This window comes from Podarcis liolepis (genome assembly GCF_965112155.1).
Source record: "Podarcis liolepis genome assembly, chromosome: 12".
In the NCBI taxonomy this organism is placed as follows: domain Eukaryota; kingdom Metazoa; phylum Chordata; class Lepidosauria; order Squamata; family Lacertidae; genus Podarcis; species Podarcis liolepis.
The window spans coordinates 53,048,503-53,067,609 of record NC_139563.1 but is presented as its reverse complement, the minus strand read 5'-3'; the positions used below and the strand labels follow the sequence as shown (position 1 = coordinate 53,067,609).

The following is a 19,107-nucleotide window of genomic DNA, read 5'->3' as shown; positions in this document are numbered from 1 at the left end:
AAGACTACAGCTCTTAACCACTACACCACACTGGCATACCCATGGTGAAAAGATAACCTCAACATATATTATTATAGTCCAATATTAATATCAATTCATACTTAGTACTATATTCATTATTTTGGAACTCATCTGTCTGACATGAATTTATATTTTATTATCATTTTTATACTGCAGCCTTCCACAAGACTAAGCTTTCTTGTTGGTGCTGCACTTCTCGTGGTTATGATATATATTTGCTACTTATGGCACTGGCCTCTGCCAAATAAGGAAAGCAAACCTGGAAGTCTACAGAACTGCTAAAATACTGTAGGTTAGTTGTTCATTTAAAAAGACTTGTATGCTATTCATTGTCATAGTTACTGTTCTGTTAAAAGAAAAAAAAGACTAAGCGAATACATCCTCAAGCTTTATTCCTCATTGCCAGGACTCCCCTATTATGTTCTCCAGTTATATTCTCTTTCAAGCCTCAAACCAAATTCCTTGGTGAGCTTGGGCCATCCTATTTATGGCCCTTTTCTAGGTTTTATACCTTTCATCGCTTCAGACATGCCTCTGGAAAACTATGGTGTGCATAGGATGCTGATCACTGGGCTGCTGTCAGAGCAAACTGTACGTATTTTAATTGCTGGTTCTAGATGTGCTTTGATGTATTTTAACTATTGCTTTTACCTAGTTTGTTTTTATTACTTTGTATTTATTTGACAAAAGTTACTTTTCAGTAGCATAGATACAAAGAGACAAAATGGGCGAGGACCAATCCCATACTATACACCTTTTTATACTTTCAAAATTAACTTGGTATTAGCAGATCAGAATATGCAATTTTTTTACTTGTACAGAGAATAGAGAAAGAGAAAAAGCTGTCACAATAATCTGAAGAGCCCCCTTTTTTACCTGAGACAGCATATACACACAATTTTTTAGGGTGTAATACAGCCAGATGTAACAGTTCTATACCACTGCAAAGGAAGAAAAGAATAGAAAATATGAGTCAACCGTTAAGAAAAGTACATTACTCTGAGGCTAATAAACTATCAACAATTCTAGTAAACTTTGTTTAAGAACCTGTGCTATATAGCAGACATGAAAGAGTTTTCACACTCAATCTTTTTGACATGTTTGTATTTGCATGTTTATGCCTGTCAAATTATTAGAAACTTTAAAAATATATATTGTCTTCACAAGTATTAGAAATAAAATGCTCACTTATCCTTTTATGATATGCATGCAAGACAGTTGCCTTTCTACAAGAAGATAGAGGACACCAGGGACAGGTCTACAGTATTGAAACAAGTACCCAGTTGTAGACACCAATGGCAAACATGCAATATTCTTTGAAAAGACTGAAAAAAGAGCGAGCTTGCTTGCAAACTGGTCTATATTAATTACATTATGCTTTCTTCAGCACTTATTTATTATTGTCATCAATTATTTTAATATTTAAACTGCCCTCCAGATGAGGGCATCTGGAAATTTTAAGTGCCATGGTTTTTCAGACAGCTGCCCTTCATCTAGATCCTGGTGTTCCAGTTGAAGTAGCTTCTGTATCTTTAAACTACCACCGCTGGGTTACTTGAGAACCATCTTGCACCATAGAAGAGGATGTAGTTTTTTAAAAAGAATGTTTTGTTTTTTGGTAGCCTGTCTTTGATAGCCTATTTGTAACAAAGCTATTTAAATTGCTTTATGAAGTTTGCCTCAAAAGTTGAATACATACCATAATTCATTAAAAAGATAAGTATTATACTTGGTTCAGATATAATGACCTTGAGGACTGGGAAAATGCCACAGAAGGACAACTAATAAAAACACACAAATGTCCCAAAATCCATATTTTGAATCTATATATATAATTGTTCCAATATAACCCCAAGGCACTTCATAAAATAAACCAGGTCAATCCTTAGAGAGTAAATTGACTCCAGTGATAAACTCAGAGTTTCCCAATTAATAAGATCATTAGCTGCAACACTGACTGTTTACTTACGAAACAAATTTTCCTACTTCCACTTGAAGTATTGGCTCAGGTAACTGCACTTCCAAGAGCAAATCTTCAGCCTGCACAGCATCTCCAGGTTTTATAGGATGGGGATTGTAGATTCTAAGGAACCCTGTATAACTGCCCACAATTATTTTATCTGAAAAACAAACATATTCAAATACTAAGTGAAGCTTACACAATTGAAAATGTGGTGACTCATTATTCCTACACAGGATGGAACTTTAAGGTTGCAATGCAATGTATGCTTCCTTGAGAATAAGCTCTACTGAAGTCTGTGGAACTTCCATGTAAACACAGACAGCATCAAGTTGCATTTAGAGTTCCAGAATTAAATCGCAATTCTAAGCACACCTCCTCAAAATTAAACCTTTTTAAGCTTAACAGAAAGTGTTTCCCACTAAATATGCTTGGGATTGCAGCCTCTGTGTAGAGTTTCACAATAATTTTAGTCCGTTTACCTTGTCCACTGCTGCTATTGTCAACATTTGCAACACATAAGCATCCTTGATCAAATTCTTCTTTGTTGCCCACCACTGTAGACCACCAGTCACGGGCTTTAAATAAAGACATTCTCCTTCAGCCCTAGTGAGAGGGGAGAAAACAAGGTGATGTAAAATTAAACCAATTTCACATTCCAGAGGGGCTTCAAAAGCAATTTGAGATACACTATAGATCCAGGCAGGGGGCAGGAATTAAAAGCCTGTGTGCATTCACGGGGTGAAGGAATTATAAATCATGGCCAAATACAGCACATACTAACAATATACGCCACTAAATGCTAACAACTAGTCGCTTTATTCTTATTTATTAAATGAGAAGTTTAATGACACTATGATCAAAGCAAACAATGGGCACTGTGCTGTCCATGGAACAGTGACCACTGCAGTTAGGTAGAATAAGCTATAATAATGTACCGGTATATTTATCTCTCAAACAGACTAGTAGAACAATCTATCTTGTGCAATTGAAATTTCCTTCAAAATCACCTGGGACAAACAAACAGAAAAAGCCCAGCAGGAGCTGCTAATATTTCTATGTCATTCTTTAATCACAGTATCCATAGGGCCATGTATGAAGCTCAATTTATGCAACAGAACTTTCCTGCTCCTCTTTCCCACTGTGGCCTTGCAAGGCTGTTCCTGAAGGTTGATGGCCACTCTGGAACAGGACTCAACATGATATAAAGGGCTGCATTTGGAAAGGCAGATCAGCAACTTATTATCGAAAGGTGTGTGTTCTGCTCAAGCACAGAGCTATTTGGAGCTTAGCATATGTACATCGATGGTGCTATATAATAAATAATCGCCATTCCCTCTATTTCCAGTGTTCAGGCTGTGAGTGCCATTGCTTATGCAGCCAAAATAGTACATAAATGAAGTCACACATCCATGAGAGGGAGGAATATGTAAGACTGGGAGAATCCCAATGTTTGCAGAAATACAAAAGATCTTTATGAGAAAAGATGGGGTGGGGACAAACCCACAGACAATCCAATGGGGACTGAGTGGGCTCAGTAGCCATGGAATGCTGACTGACAGTGAGTAGGAGTGGAGAGGAGCATCATGGCATTGATGAAATAGGAATGAAGCGATATAGAGGCAGGCATTTATTCCTCTACTTTAATCGCCTTGAATTGCCCTTATGACACAAGCTAAGGAACTGAATCCAGTCAGACACAAATAGGTTGCACTAATACCTGCCTGCAGTTAACTGGAACGCAGTAAGGGAAAAGAGGCTAGAGATTCAGTAATCCTTGCCTTAGCTTAGCAACACTAGGTTACACATATTAATGCAAGTATTTACAGCAATGCATGCTAAAAACACAATTTGCCAGCGTCTTCAATACTCTTATTGCACATTGGAAAGATCTAAGGAGAGAAATTTTTTTGCATAAATCTCTAAAGCACAATATATGTCCCCAGGCAAATACAGCTAACATATCACTTGTCTTAAAAGAATGCAAAAACCTTTTAGGAAATTGCTCAGTTTGCAGTTAATGTCCTGAACATTCTGAATGAAACAACAGTGTCCACCACATAGAGGTATTCCCTAGACCCTGGTGTTGTAGAAATAGTACACACAGGTATATCTTCTTTCCCGTGCATGAGTTTTGTTGCCATTATGCTTGTTTATCCCTGCAGCCCAACCCTAAGCATTTGTACTGAGAATTTGCACCGAGTTCCATGGGACAGATTTGCAGGAAAGTGTACACAGAACCGCAACCTTAAGGAGGCAGTCCTATGCGCTGTTACTTGCGAGCTCACCTGGACACACTGAACGGGTTGCAAGGCTGCAGCCTTCATGCACGCTTCCTACCTTGGGAAGTGAGACTGGCGGCATCTCTGAGAAAAAGTGCAAAGGGCAAGGCTGTGTAATGTCTCCAACAGCAGATCTTCTACTTTGCACAGTACACTGGTACCTCAGGTTAAGTACTTAATTCGTTCCGGAGGTCCGTTCTTAACCTGAAACTGTTCTTAACCTGAATCAGCACTTTAGCTAATGGGGCCTCCTGCTGCCGCCGCGCTGCCGGAGCCCGATTTCTGTTCTCAACCTGAAGCAAAGTTCTTAACCTGAAGCACTATTTCTGGGTCTGTAACCTGAAGCATCTGTAACCTGAAGCGTATGTAACCCGAGGTACCACTGTACAAGACACGAGATCGTGCTCATGTTATTTACTTGATTATTACTATTATTCACTGAATTTGTATACTGCCCTTCAACTGAAGATCTCAGGTCTGGTTCACGGCATAAACACACAAGATAAAAAAACAAAATACGTAACAGTAACGAAAACACAACACTCCTCCAAACACATTTGAAAGGATATAGGGCGTTAACTTACCTGACTATTCCCAACATTGGGAAACCCTTTTTTCTCCTCACCTGCGCCCTCCTCCCGCAGAGCCACAGCCGGGAGCCGGGTGCGCATTAAGGCGAGCGCCTCATCCCGAGACTCCCTCACGGGCCGCAAGAGCGCCGTTTGCCTGTCAGGGGGGCCGAGACAGGGCGCCGACGTCCTTGTCACAAGCACCCTCTCGCGGCGCTACCTTTGGGGCAGGAGGATGCTAACGGGACCCATGAGGGAGATAAGCAAAGACGCAAATAAAGAGAGAGAGATGGATAGGGGAGCGGGAGGGGGGGACTACCCCAAGCAGAGGCTGTTATTACAAGGAAGGAATGGGGGGGGGTGTCTGTTGGTATACGGGGCGCGCGGGGGAAGAACGCCTCAGGTACTCCCTAGCCAGCCCTGCCCGCCGCCATTTTTGCTCCCGTTGTCATAGCGCCTCAGCAACCAACGCCGACCCCGCCCCCTCCTGCCGTCCGAGAAAGGCGCTGAGAGGAGAGAGAAGAACTGCGCGGCAGCTGCGTTCTAAGAGACGCAAAGCATGCTGGGGGGTGTAGTCTCGGCGAGCCTTCGCCCGCCGGTTGGACTGTACTATTAGGAAGAGAGGAAGCGCCCGTCCCCCGTCCCGTGTCCTGCCTAGCGGCGAAAAAGAACCAACCTCCCTCCGCAACCTCCTCTCCTAATTGCCGGCGTTTTGTCTCGAGGAGGAGAGAGAGAAAAGAGGGCCACCACCCCCGTCCCGTAAGTCGGAATGGTTTCTCCCGCCTCAACTGTCAAGAGAGCGAGCGCGTGGGGCCAACGGCCGCTCATCTCGGCGGTTGGCGGTGGCGCATGCGCGCTCGCCTGCTCTCGCCGCCGACGGAGAGGGAGAGAGAGGAAGGCGACCGGCTGAGAGGAAGACCGGCGTGAGGCTGTGCGGGGCTCTTGCCCGCCTCCGCGACCTGAACGTAAGGCTTCTTCTCCCTCTGGGTTTCCCCCTCACCCCGCGAGGCCGGAGCGTGGCGAGAGGTTTCCGCGCCGCCATGGACAAGAGCGCCGTGGCCAGGATGGGAGCGGTGGCCAGCGCCAGCGTGTGCGCCCTGGTCGGCGGGGTGGTCCTGGCCCAGTACATCTTCACCATAAAGAAGAAGACGGGCAGGAAGACCAAGATTATAGAGATGGTAGGAGCGCGCTGCCGAGGCGCTGTTTACTCGGGAGTAAAGCCCCGCTGCCATCGCAGCGCTTCGAGCGGTTGCTTTTCGGTCCCCCCCCCCCCCTTCTCGCGGTCAAGCGGTGTATAAGTTTTCTGAAATAAACAAATAATTGGTCTCCCGTCAAACTCAATTCAGGGACACTTGCTTCTGGACTGACCATGCTTAGGCGTCAGTTTATTTGGTTAGATGCTGGCCACATGGAAATTAGTGGAGCTTCTTGGGCCTTATTATTATTATTAACATTATTTATTAAATGTGCATATCGCCCTTCACCCGAAGATTTCAGGGTGGTTCACAACAGAGAAATACAAAATGAGAATTCAGAATATGTAATAAAACCAAAACAAACCAATATTGCCCCTCCCCTGTTTAAAAAGCCATAGAAAATGGTTCAAAAGTATCTGGATATAACCTTTACAAGCATTTATTTGGAAGTAAGTTCCATGATCAGAGTTGGAGTTGCTTGTGAGCGAGTGTGCATAGGATCTGGCCGTAATCTTGTACTCACTTTGTTAGGGAATGAGGTTTATTGAAGCTGGCAAGGCTCGCTTCTAAGCAAAGTTGGTGCAGCCCAGCACTGTGCATGAATAATTCAAATGTACTCCTTAGTGAATGTTCATGAATTGCAGCCTAATGTGGAATGCCCTGGGGTGTCTGTATGCACATAAGACTTTCTAAGTATCCCATATGGAATTTGAGGGCAAAACATGTGCTTCCTTCACCCTGGTTTAATTCATCCACAGTTAATTAATTCTGTCCTTCAGGTTCATGACTGTGGAAAGCTCCACCTGTAAATTTGCATTGAAAGGACTGGCTGGTGGGGGACCCATGATTTTTTTAATACTCTAAAGTAATCCAAAAGACATACATTTGCACACTTTATGGGAGCTTATATTTCTTTGAAGATTTGTTATGAGGAAGGAAAGAAAGACAGTTGTTGCAACCAAACTGCAGTTTAAAACCTACACTGGTTATGACGTCTTAATACAGTGGCGCCTCGGGTTACAAACACCTTGGGTTATAGACTCCGCTAACTCGAAAGTAGTACCTCGGGTTAAGAACTTTGGCCCAGAATGAGATCAGAAATTGTGCGGCTGTGGCATGGCGGCAGCAGGAAGCCCCCTTAGCTAAAGTGGTACCTCAAGTTAAGAACGGTTTCAGGTTAGGAACACACCTCTGGAACGAATTAATTTCGTAACCAGAGATACCACTGTATATCATTTAATATTTAATTAATTTAAGTGCATGTTGAAGGAGGACAGAAGGGAGAAGTAAATTGGCCCAGTAACCCCAGGGAGAGCTCAGTGATGAGAAGTAACTGTGTGTCAAACCTTTGTAGCCAAAATGGCACCATTCTTGCAGAAGGACGTATCAGCAGGCTCAGGGCAACCGGAGAGAAAAAATGGGGGAGGGGGGGAGACAGCCGTATGAGAGCAGCAGCGGCTGCATGTAGGTCCAAACCGCTAGCCAACTGGGGGGGGGGGGCTCAGAAAACCAGGGGGCATGAGGAATAGAGTAGGTTTTCCTGGAAGAAAGCATGGCAGGTTGCCTGGAACCCTGAACAGCAAGTGCACTCCACACTGCCAAATTTTACTACATGTCCTTTTTGTATTCTCCAAATTTTATATTTATGGGGTCCTCCTTGTTCTGTAATCTCTCCCCCAGATGTGAGCAGCCAATTTATGAGTGCTATCAAAGCTCCAAACTTTCAGAGGGGTTTTGGTGAGTCCATGACTCCTAATATAGGAGGACTGAGATTCTTTTCATTGTTGAGCTCCCTTTCTTCCTTCCTCAGTACCCATTTCTTTCTTGGCTCGCCTCTGCGTTACATCCCAGAAAGTGTTCCCTGTCAGTTGCTGCTGTATGTCCTACACTGAGGCAATGCTTCATTTTCTAAATAGCTTTTCTTTCCAAATCTATGCTATTCCTTTTGCTTCTCCCCCCTCCGTTACTGCCCTCCTGCAGAAAGGAAAAGCACCCACCCACCACTGAGAGACTCCAAGGAGATGAGGTTTAAGCTGTATCAAGCCTCTAACAAGACCTAACGCAGCCCGTCTCTGACAATATCACAAAATCCACAATTGTAGCCAAAATATAATTTGTGTATTCTATTCCTTGATGTTGTTAGATAAGTATGCTGTTACCAGTTTGATTCTACAGAAGAAAATATAATTGCAGAGTTTGAAACATCCACAGCATAGATTATAGCTTTTATTGGGTCTCCCTATTTATTTGTTCTATTTGCTCTGTGCCTCCTTGGTTTCATTATTATGCAGGCATCATAATACAGTGGTACCTCAGGTTACAAATACTTCAAGTTACAAATTCTTCAGGTTACGAACTCCACTAACCCGGAAGTAGTTGCTCCAGGTTGTGAACTTTGTCCCAGGATAAGAATGGAAATCGCACGCCAGCAGCATGGCAGCAGCAGGAGGCCCCATTAGCGAAAGCGCACCTCAGGTTAAGAACGGTTCCGGGTTAAGAATGGACCTCCGGAACAAATTAAGTTCATAACTCGAGGTACCACTGTACTCTGTTTGGTAGTAAATTTAGGAATACCCTCAGCCTTTTTCTGTGCTTGAATTGTGTATGTACTACTTAGTTTCTAATGAGGCAAATTTCTACAGTGGTCAGAAATGGCATAATCAATAATGTATATATTACATTAGCTTATCTGTGTGTGCTACTGAAGCTTGTTTGCTTTCCCATATTAGTAGACTAGTTCCTATAGAAACAGTGATGTCATGATGGAACACAAAGAATATGCTGGCATAGGCTTGGAACAAAGGCATAATGTTAGAAAAAGAACATAGACTTTCCTTAAAGGAATCACAATTGTGAACTGTTTCCTTAAACTTCACAATTCTTCGGGAAGTCAGTAAGTAGTAACACTGCTATTTCCAGGTTGATGAAATGAGGAATAACAGTAGGAAGACATACAACTTAGTAGTATTCATGATTATTTTAGTGGGCCTTACTTCTAACTGTGACTCAGTTCAGACACCATGCCAAAGATTAGCTAGTGTTAAACATGATTTTGATTCCACACTATAGTTTAAGATTTCAGTAAAGGTAAGGGACCCCTGGACGGTTAAGTCCAGTCAAAGACAACTATGGGATTGTGGTGCTCATCTCGCTTTCAGGCAAAGGGAACCGGCGTTTGTCCACAGACAGCTTTCTGGGTCATGTGGCCAGCATGACTAAACCACTTCTGGAGCAACAGAACACCATGACGGAAACCAGTGTGTTTCAAACATACATTCAAATTGTGATTTGTAGCTGTTTTTGTTTTCTGTCTGTTGGCACACCGAGTCTGGGAGCCCTGACCCCTGATGGTGTAGCAACGTCTGTAACTTTGTTTTGTCAATTCTGATGCCTCATTAGGCCATATATAAGTTTCTTAACCTTTCTCCATGTTTGAACAGCACACTAAAACATAGTTTAGCGTAATGTGAAAGAGCTAGGGCGAGTCTTGGTTCATATGTCCCTCTCAGACAATCAGAAGGAGAACTTCAGAAGTTTTTACTTAACCATGATTTGTCATATGTAATCTGGACCAACAAACCTTCATTTATGTAAACTTTTGTTTGTTTAAAACAAGCCAACTTTAACCATAGTTCAACATAATCCACAGTTTACAGTTTGGCTGAAACTCTAAATTGTGACTAATGAGAAAGAGAAGTAAAGCTTTTGAATTCCTCATGGCAGCCCTGAAACGAGAAGGGGAAGCATAAATAACAAAAGAAGCGTGGTTTAGGCGGTGGAAGTCTTTTAAGATATTTTAATTAAATTTTTGTTTTATAATGTATGTAAGTGTAATTCTGGAATTACTGTTTTTGCAAAACAGCATTTTCCTTTTTCCCCCCTTTCCTTTTCTTTTTTCATTTTTTCTTATCTTTTATCCTTTTTCACAGTATATGTTTGGCAAATATGTAAATAATTGTGTCTTTGCAGATATATCTGGAAATTTGATTGTATTATTCAATAAAGTTGTATTTTAAAAACAATTTAAAAAAGAGAGAGAAGGGGAATCATATAAGCCCACACCTCAACTAGGTTCATTGACAACATGCTTAAACCAGGGGTAGGAGACATTTTTCAGCCTGAGAACCACATTTTGTCATGGACAACCTTCCAGGGTAGTTTGCCAGTATGGGTGGGGGCCATAGGCAAAATGTGAGTAAGGTAATGATGTGACGCTTTGTATGGTACGCTGCATTCATGCCACACAAGTCAGTTGTTTCTACACACACACACCTGCATCCTGGTAAGCAAGAGGAATTATTGAAGGTCAAGGATACATTCCAGCTATGCAAAACACCCATGAAGGGTGTGAAGTGGGGTCAGGTAGGGGTATGGCCTGGGGTGAGTCCTGGGGTCATTTGGCCCCAATTCCAGAGGTTTCCTACTCCTGCAGTAAACCTTTGTTTAGCATAATATCCAGACATAACCATTGTTTGGTGTGATTAGGATTATATTTGTTTAAAAAGCTGAACAAGGGTTTGGAAGAAGTAAATGCTGCCATATTATGAAACCAGAATGGGATAATTTTTGTTAGTCCTGAAGGACTTTCGTGCCTAGAGATTGTGACTGCAGACTGTTGTGATAAACAAGCACAGCTCTGTTATTCTGTGGACTGAACACCATTGCCTCAAATTCTGTTTATTTTAAATGGAGAAAAAGCAAGAATCAAATCAGGCCAATTGCATAGGTTTCAAACTATATATACTTATGCAAGTATATGGGCACTGCATTCATTAATATTTATAAAGGGCCTATATCTGTTATACTAATGACAAGTTAGGAAGCAAATAAAACTATAAAACAACAATGAACAGTAGCATTAATATAATAATTAATATTTAAACTCAGCCCTTCTGCAGTGGAGGTGCAGATGAGATCACAAAGGCTGGCTAAAGTCAGCAAAACCATTTCATTCAGTTTCAGCTGAACATTAATAATTGTTTCTTTCTGTGGAAAACTATGGCTTAAAGTTACCAAACAGAGGATAATATCAAAATGTATAAACCCACTGAAATCCATACTAACTTAGGAAAACAGTTAAATAATAGAATTACAGCATTTCAACAATTTAACAAAATATCAGCATAACACCGTTGAAATGAATACTTTTGGATTTGTTAAACATAAAACCAGATAAGTTAACAAATTGCAGATAAATGAGGAGGGCTGGTCTGTTTGCTTTTATGAAGTTTAGGGAGTGTTTTCTGACCTGTTTTGGCCTCTTGGTGCAAGGAGGCTTCTCTGCAGTTCCCTCCCTATCCAGAGTTAAGTGATAGTGCACAGGCTAAATTCCTTAGGTTTCTAGTTTCAGACTCAATGCATGCTTAAACAAGAAATATATTTCCTAAAGAATACTGAGCCTAGCTTTATAGATCAGTACTTGGAGTCTACCTGTAAGCAAATGAGCAACCAGTGCAGTTGGCTGAGCACATGCACTCCCTATATTCATTCCTTGGCAAAAGATGAGCAGCAGAATTCTGAATTGGCTGAATTTGCAAGGAAGAAAGTCTTTATAATAGCCCATGTTCACAATACTGTATGCCAAGTGACAGGGAACCTTCATAGAATCATAAAATGGTAGAGTTGGAAGGGACCTCAAGGGCAGTCTAGTCCAACTCCCTGCAATGCAGGAATCTCAACAAAAGCATCTATGGCAGATGACCATTCAACCTCTGCTTAAAAACTGCTCTTACTGTCAGAAAGTTCTTCCTGGTGGAGGCGGCAGCACCGCTGCTGCCAGGCCCGCACGCCTCTTTCCCCAGCTTGGGCTGGCAGCAGCTTCACCATGCATAACTGCTCTGCATGCCACGGCCAGCCCGAGCTGGGGGAAAAGGCAGCAGGCCTGGCAGCGATGCTGATGGCAGGCTGGCAGTGGAGGCAGAACCACAGTTCCTACCTGATCTTCGCTCCAGACCTCGCAGTCGCTTCAGGACTTCTGCTTCCAGGGCACTGCACCCTCCCGAGCATGCACATGCCCCCCAATCAATCAATCAATCAAACCAATTAAAAATAACTCCCCCAACCCAGACATTTCATATAAAATGTAAAAATCCGCCCGAATGGGCATGTTGGCCCCCCCAAAAAAGAGGAAATGTCCGGGAACACCTGGGCATATGGCAACCCTAATATAGCTGGCTATTCATTATTTCTTTGCTTAATCTTTGTGCTCTTTGGAGTTTTAACCCAAATAATGTTCTGTTGGACGTTTTTCCGATTAGCATAGGAAAAGGAAAGCCTGGACATATCAGATTTGTTTGTTCTTTTCTTAAATAAGTACAAGGTCCGCTTATGGTTCTTTGTGCAGGATTTAACTTACCACCATTAAAGGAAGAATTGGACCTATGGTGTGTGTTTTTTTAGAAACAGAATTTAACCCAGCAAATTTTTAACTTCGTGCTAGTTTTGAAATAATACAGGTTCTGTAAACTCAGTCCTAAATATGTATGACCAGAAGCAAGGCCGTTAAATTCAGTGAAACTTCATTTCTGGTAAGAAATGTAGCAGTGCAGCTTTAGAAAGCCTTGGAATAAAATTGCTGTAGGAGGCCTAATGGCACCCTTTGCCCTGTCCTAGTTTCTCTGTAAACTGATTCTTCCTAGCATCTTGATAGTTATCACAAATGTGCTGACTAATAGTTGCAATTTGAGTCACAAGTGAGAAAGGTCATTTTGTTGGATGAATGTAGATCCTAGTATCCCAGCACTTATTCCCATGTTTGCTGACTTCTGCAGCTATACAGTTATTTGCAGTGTTAGTGGAGCTATGGGCATGAAACACTCACTAGTTATGTTTAACTTCTGTTTTGAAATGTTTTTGTGTTTAATTTGTCCTGAAGCTGTTACACAGAACTGATATCTTTATAAGAAATATAGCTTTTATGTTCATTTTTCTTGATTCATAGCAGTTCAGTGTTATCCCAAAGAAATTATGCAAAAAAATAATAATATGAAACCTAGATGGGATAAGCAAATTGTGTGAATGTTTACTTACACACACACACACACACACACACACACACGATAATTCTGTCCAAACATTTCACTTCAGTTATTCTTGGAATAATATACTGTAGGCATATAATTGGATTTTGTTTGTTTTGATCTAGGGTTGTTTTGGGTTGATATCAAGCAGTAGTTTAACTCAGTGTACACATATTGAAATAATGAGCAATTAAGCATAGGGTTGTTTATGGTCCAGAACATAGTTAAGCCTTACAAAGTATCCTTACTCCTGTAATAATTTGTGCTTTTCGTGTTCTTGTGGTTGCTGTCCAAGGTAGAGCGTGTGCTTAGAGAGTCTTCATATTTTCTTCTCCAAGTTGTTACCAAATAACTATGATAAATTGGAAAGTGCCATCAGAACTGTGATGGAGTCAATGTTTTTATCTGCTTATTTCCAGTCTAGTTTTGCAGATTTTAAAATGTGTGTGTGCATGCTTGTGCACACACATCCTTGGGCTTGTTGTTGCAGGCATCATATAAGAGCAGGTGGGTAGCTGTAAAAGGTAAAGGTGAGGTAAAGGACCCCAGGATGGTTAAGTCCAGTCAAAGGCAACTATGGGGTTGCAGCGTTCATCGCTTTCAGGCCAAGGAAGCCGGCTTTTGTCCACAGACAGCTTTCTGGGTCATGTGACTAAACCGCTTCTGGCACAGCAGAACACCGTGACAGAAACCAAAGCGCACGGTAACGTCGTTTTCCTTCTTGCCACAGTGGTACCTATTTATCTACTTGCACTGGCTTGCTTTCAAACTGCTAGGTTGGCAGGAGGGTAGCTGTAGAAATGCCTACACTCACCAGGAAGAGGAGGTGAGAAGCAATGGCAGCTGCAGGACAGCAACAAACATGAAAAAGAGTTTTCCTCCTTTGTTCTGTGCTACCACAGTTTCTTGACTTCCTTTTCCTGGGCCAGGTAGAAGGGCCTTTCTATGAAAGCCTGCATGGAATACTAAGGGGAGAAATCATATAGTTAAAATAAAACATTCTATAGCTGTTACAACCCACTTCATCAAATCTAAGCAAATGAGGAGTTTTGAGCTCCTCTGAATAGCCATGGTTAAATACAGTTATTCTTCAGTGTCCTTCTTTTGATTAATTATCTTATTCATTAGCTGTTCTACCTTGTTAATTTCATTCTTTATTCAATAACTTATGATAAATTGAGATCATTCCACATAGCTGGTGTCTTTCTTGCCTCTAGTGTGCCAGAGTATTGGTTGTCATGGTTATTATCTATAGGTTCTGTCCTTACATTCACTCAGTGTACCAAGATACTAGTTCCAAACATTTTTTCTGTACTGAAAAGGGGTTAGCTAAAGTTCACTCACTTATGCTAGTTAAAAAAATGATTTAGACTAAAAAAAGATAATTTTCTCCTTTGTTACCACATAAGTCAGTTGCTGCTTTTGAATGTCATTTCAAATCACAATAAAAATATATATCCATGATAAAGTGAGAGCTGTTGATGTATTTCAGCTTTGTCAGTACCAATATGGACTAGAGGGCCAGGGAAGGATTGTTACTGACACCTCCTTCACTAGGGACAAGCTTGTATGTGAGCTGGGTTTGAGTGATTGTATTTGGTGTTGGGCCAGAGAGACATATAAGAAGTCTGTTGGTGGTCTAGTGACCCCACTGCCCGTCAGTTTCCTTTCCTGGACAGGATGAGCTGATCTCAGACATTGTGTTGGAAACCCCCAGGACATTTCACTGGGACAATACTTACACCTGAGCCACCTCTGCTTGGAACTTCATGGCTGCTGTGACAATCATAGGGCTCTTTCAATGTCTCCTGCCCAACATGTATTGTCGGACACACTCCTGACCTAGTATTTTTGACTGAGTAGCAGGTTTGATGTCTGAAATGGTAGGGGTTCTATAAACCTGTCATTACAACTAGACCAATTCCTCAGAAATTTGGATTGACACCCCCTCTGCAGAGGTGATGGACCATTAAGTTGGTCTGCCACCAGATATTTATGGAATAAGATGGGTTCTTGGATGTTTTGGGATTTTCCTTTTGACATGGCTGCTGGTCTCACAATGGTATGGTGAGAAGGAAAAGGCTGTTGACATCATCTCTCTCAAGCACCCTCCCCTACCTAGCTAACGTCGTGGTTTAATAGAGGACTGTGGGCAATAAAACAAACAGAATGGTAGCTACAACACAGGTGATAAAAGTCTCATAGCAACTACTACTGCAGACATGGAAGAGCATGTTATCAGGCAGCAAAACAATCTTCCCAGCCTTTTAATCCTTGAGCAGCTGTTCAATAGAAGGTTTTTGGTTTTTTTAGTGCTGATGGAGCTATTGCATCTAGTTCCTGGGGAAGATACGCTGGAACCTTTGAAGGCCTGCTACAAAACGTTTGCTAGGCACTTTGAGAATAAAATTGCTCATATTTATTCTGACTTAGACACTGTCCTTAATGCAGTTGTAGAAGTGACCAGAGCACCATCTGGTCCAGTTTTATAGGATCTGTTTCCATTGTTGCAGGCTTAGGATATATACAAGGTGTTTGGAGAAAGGTGCCTATCTTGGCTTCTTGTTTCGAGCCAAAGAGGATTGTCTAGGTGGGCCCACAAGGTTACAAATAATTCAGTGAGAGAGGTGCTGTGATGAAGCCTGAAGTGCAACAGGGTAGAAGATACTGAAGATGCCTGGGCAAGGCAGAAAGCCAAACTCTCAATACTATACCAGATCTGGTCAACTCAGTTGCATTATATTGCTTGCCCCTGCAGGTGCTGATGCTTGCACACCAAGGTTCATTTGCTGTGCTTAAAGAGGGGTTTCCAGCCTGAGTACAGTGCCAGATAGGTCACCATGAGGTTTCTGGTTGAAGCCTTGACAAAAAAAATTGATTTAGCTTTCCATATATATTGCATCATAGTAAATATTATTCTGCGGATTTGTGGATCTGTATGGTTCTGAAATTATTTGATATATAGTAGAGGCAGAGTCTTTGCTAAAGTCTCACAACCTAGTTTAAAGCAGTTTTAATAGTGGTCAGCTTTAGTAAAAATTACTTCAAAATAACAACAACAGACTTTCAAATAAGGGGTGTGATGCGTTGCTGTAGGTTTTTCCAGTAACTTTGCCTTGCTGTGGAAAATGTTCAAATGGAAACTCCTAGTATTTATTATCTCTTACTGGCCATATCTTATCTCTTATTGGCCAAGAAACAGTAACTTCTTAAGCATTTTAACCTTTACCCTCAATCTACCCTGACCTCAGTTTCTTAAGTATTCATTTTTCCCTATTCAGTGTGTGGCATTAAGGATTTTTTTTTCCATCACAGTATTAATAGTATGTTGTACTGATACAATTGTAAACTCCATTATACTGTGAAATCCTTTGGTGCCTGTTCAGCTTTGTGTCATGTGGTTTTATCATTCCTTGCAGCTGACACAGCCTTAATTTGACACTCTTGAAAAACTTTAATAAGTGTTACTTTAAGGAAGCTAATATATACACAATGTTAGACATCTTACAGGCTATATATGGATGTATGTTAAAACTTTGCCATGAGCAAGCTGCATTCTTTTCAGAATAACCTCTGTGCCATGTTTCAACTAAAGTATTCCTACAGATAAATTATAAAACCAGTATACTTCTCAAGTATTCCTTTTGTCAGGGACATCCCTGATTTGATCCTTATGTCTCTGCCTCTCATTATTCTTGGAGCAGACAGTTGAACAGCTGTAGGCTTTAATATTGAAAAAGACACTGGCTTTGTAGAATGTATTTCTTCATTTTGTTCTTGATAGAAAATCTGATTCCACACTTTGGAGAAATTTTCCTCCTTCATTGTGGCAGAAATACTAATAATAGTATATGGGCAAATCCCCATACAAAAATAATTTAACTGTATTTGAGAATAAATATTCTATTTAAATTAGATAACAATTAAAATAATTTGGTCATCTTTAATTCAGTTAACAAGTTATACATATTCAATATTGCCTTTAAAAACAGTAGAAAAATCACAGGATATAGTGACGATGAATACAGAACAATAGGTTGACATGGTGCTTCTCAATTTACTGTTATAACATACTTGATTACAGAGGTGTACCTCTGCTGCTTTTATGAAAAAGGCATAATTAACACCCCTATTCAAACTTCACATCATGAGGAACAGTTTTTACATATTTTATGCTGCTGACCACACAATTAAAAATGAACTAATTCCTATTTAGTTTTAGTAGGTGGAGGGCACAGTCAGGATCTCAGGCCATGTAGGAAATATTTGACATAATACAGGAACTTTACACTGCTGCTGTCAAAACTCAAGACTACCTTTTTATTTTTTATAATATAAAATATTTACAATGAGGAGGTGGTCCTCTAATGCCAATGGTTTTCAACCCTGGGTCCCCAGGCAATGTTGGACCACAACTCATGTCATCTCTGACCACTGGCTAAATTGTGTGGGTATGAGAGCAGTTGTAATCCAACAACATCTGGAGACCCAACATCTGGAGAACATTGCCCTAACCCTAGAAATGTTCCCATTTGTTTTGTATCTGTCGAAAGCCAATTAGGCCTTCTTCTGTCTTCCATATTCAAACCAATCAACCTTACTGACTTCTGCCTCATGACTCTAATTAAAACATTTAGAAGTACGTATCATAATTTACCTCATCTGTGAATGCTCTGAGTAACATAGGCATCATAAGACAGAAATATTGTTTACTCCAGTAAGTCTCAGCAGCATGTTGATAATACATCACTCGAATTCTTCAAAATAATAAAATAGGATTTGCTTTCCACATAAGCACTTTGCTCTTGTTACAGCAGTCCTAATTTGCCTGCTGATCAGTCAGAACTGCCTGATGGTTGAGGTTCTGGGGTTCTGTTGTTGCTTTCCCATCTGATCATCTGTAAATCTGGCAGGCTGGATTGTTATGCCGTGCCTTCCTAACGTACGTCACAGGGCTCGGGTTTTTTGCTCAGGGATTAGTCAGGCTGCTTTTGGAAACGCCCTCAGCTGTACCTTGTGCTGCTATATTAGTGTTTACTTAGCTGGAAGAATTTTCTTTTGGCGGCTGCAGCTGCCTCAGCAAGCTCCTCCGGTAAGTTGTAAACAGAGCTTTGGCTTTTGAGCCAGTATTGCCAGCTTTGTGCAGGTTTATCTTATTTTGATAGTTTGCTGCAAATTCTAAACATCATGCAATTCAATCCTGTCCATGTTTACTGAGAAGTGTGTTTAGCAGGGCTTACTCCCTGGTATATATGCATAAAATTGTCATTTTAGATTGTAATCCTCTGCATGCTTACCTTGAAGTAATCTCCATTGTACACAGTGCAACTTGCTTCTCAGTAAACATGCTCAGGATTGCCCTGTTAGCATTTTTAACTATGAATAGAACAAATGCATGGATTTGTGGGTTGACCCAGACTGTTGAAATCTGTTTATAGATCAGAATGTATATGAATAAATCTGGAATTATCCAGATTAATCTCTGTGTATACTTTGTTTATACACACAATACTGACCGTTGAATAATGTGGCAGACCATTTCTTAAGCGGTTTGCTTGGTTTTTGTTGGCAGCCTGTATGCAAGCCCTGCATCTCTGGAGTCTGCTTGTCACCTGTGCTGTTGCAGTAGGAAAGCATCAAGAACAGAAGAAGCAAGAGTGTCCTAAACTCAGCACACAGGTACTCCCCCTTTAAAAAAAAAAGGAAAACTCCTGACAACTCTGTTGTCCAAAAGTAACCACAGTCCAGACTTCAACACTTATTTTTCATTTTGTAAGTGTCGCAGATCCAAAGTTCAAAATGACTTCAAGTCTAGAGAGTTTGCTAGCATCAAAAAATGTTCTGAGTAAGACTCTTAACTGTAGCAAGCATCCTTTACTGATATGATTTTTTACGTGTTGCTTCATCTGTATACATCAAGACCTTCTAGATTTATTAAGCTTAGTTTGCATGCAACCACTTTGTTATTCTTGGGAGTGAAGTGCATTTCCATCCATTGCATCATGCCATCAGTTGAAAAGAATTTAGTAGTAGCAAAATGTGTGTGTCTGTTAGTGTATC

At 41.1% G+C, this 19,107-nt stretch overlaps 2 protein-coding genes and 1 long non-coding RNA gene across 12 annotated transcripts in view; 1 reads left to right on the top strand and 2 right to left on the bottom strand.

Annotated features, from left to right (window-relative positions):
* The window catches only part of BBS9 (Bardet-Biedl syndrome 9), a 222,502-nt gene extending 217,121 nt beyond the window's left edge, over window positions 1–5,381 (bottom strand). For 3 of the 5 annotated variants that reach the window (XM_083468777.1, XM_083468776.1, XM_083468774.1), the window contains exons 1-4: window positions 4,848–5,381; window positions 2,464–2,587; window positions 1,991–2,141; window positions 898–962 (exon numbers count right to left, since the gene is read on the bottom strand). In XM_083468777.1, coding sequence (XP_083324903.1) covers window positions 898–962; window positions 1,991–2,141; window positions 2,464–2,575 — 328 coding nt within the window. In that variant the 5' untranslated portion in view covers window positions 2,576–2,587; window positions 4,848–5,381. Of the gene's footprint in view, window positions 1–897; window positions 963–1,990; window positions 2,142–2,463; window positions 2,588–3,705; window positions 4,418–4,658; window positions 4,789–4,847 lie in introns of those variants that run through there. The other 2 variants (XM_083468778.1, XM_083468775.1) reach the window with 2 other exon arrangements.
* A 51-nt stretch (window positions 5,382–5,432) lies between these two features.
* Window positions 5,433–19,107, top strand: part of NT5C3A (5'-nucleotidase, cytosolic IIIA) — a 28,562-nt gene continuing 14,887 nt past the window's right edge. Inside the window, exons 1-2 of one of the 6 annotated variants that reach the window (XM_083468873.1) lie at window positions 5,433–5,797; window positions 18,620–18,726. In XM_083468873.1, coding sequence (XP_083324999.1) covers window positions 18,625–18,726 — 102 coding nt within the window. In that variant the 5' untranslated portion in view covers window positions 5,433–5,797; window positions 18,620–18,624. Of the gene's footprint in view, window positions 6,011–18,021; window positions 18,140–18,619; window positions 18,727–19,107 lie in introns of those variants that run through there. The other 5 variants (XM_083468871.1, XM_083468875.1, XM_083468872.1 and 2 more) reach the window with 5 other exon arrangements.
* On the bottom strand, window positions 6,103–8,921 carry LOC310690226. Its single transcript, XR_014518000.1, has 2 exons — window positions 7,375–8,921; window positions 6,103–6,135 (listed from the first exon to the last, which is right to left on the bottom strand). It is a non-coding gene; the product is annotated as an uncharacterized lncRNA (long non-coding RNA).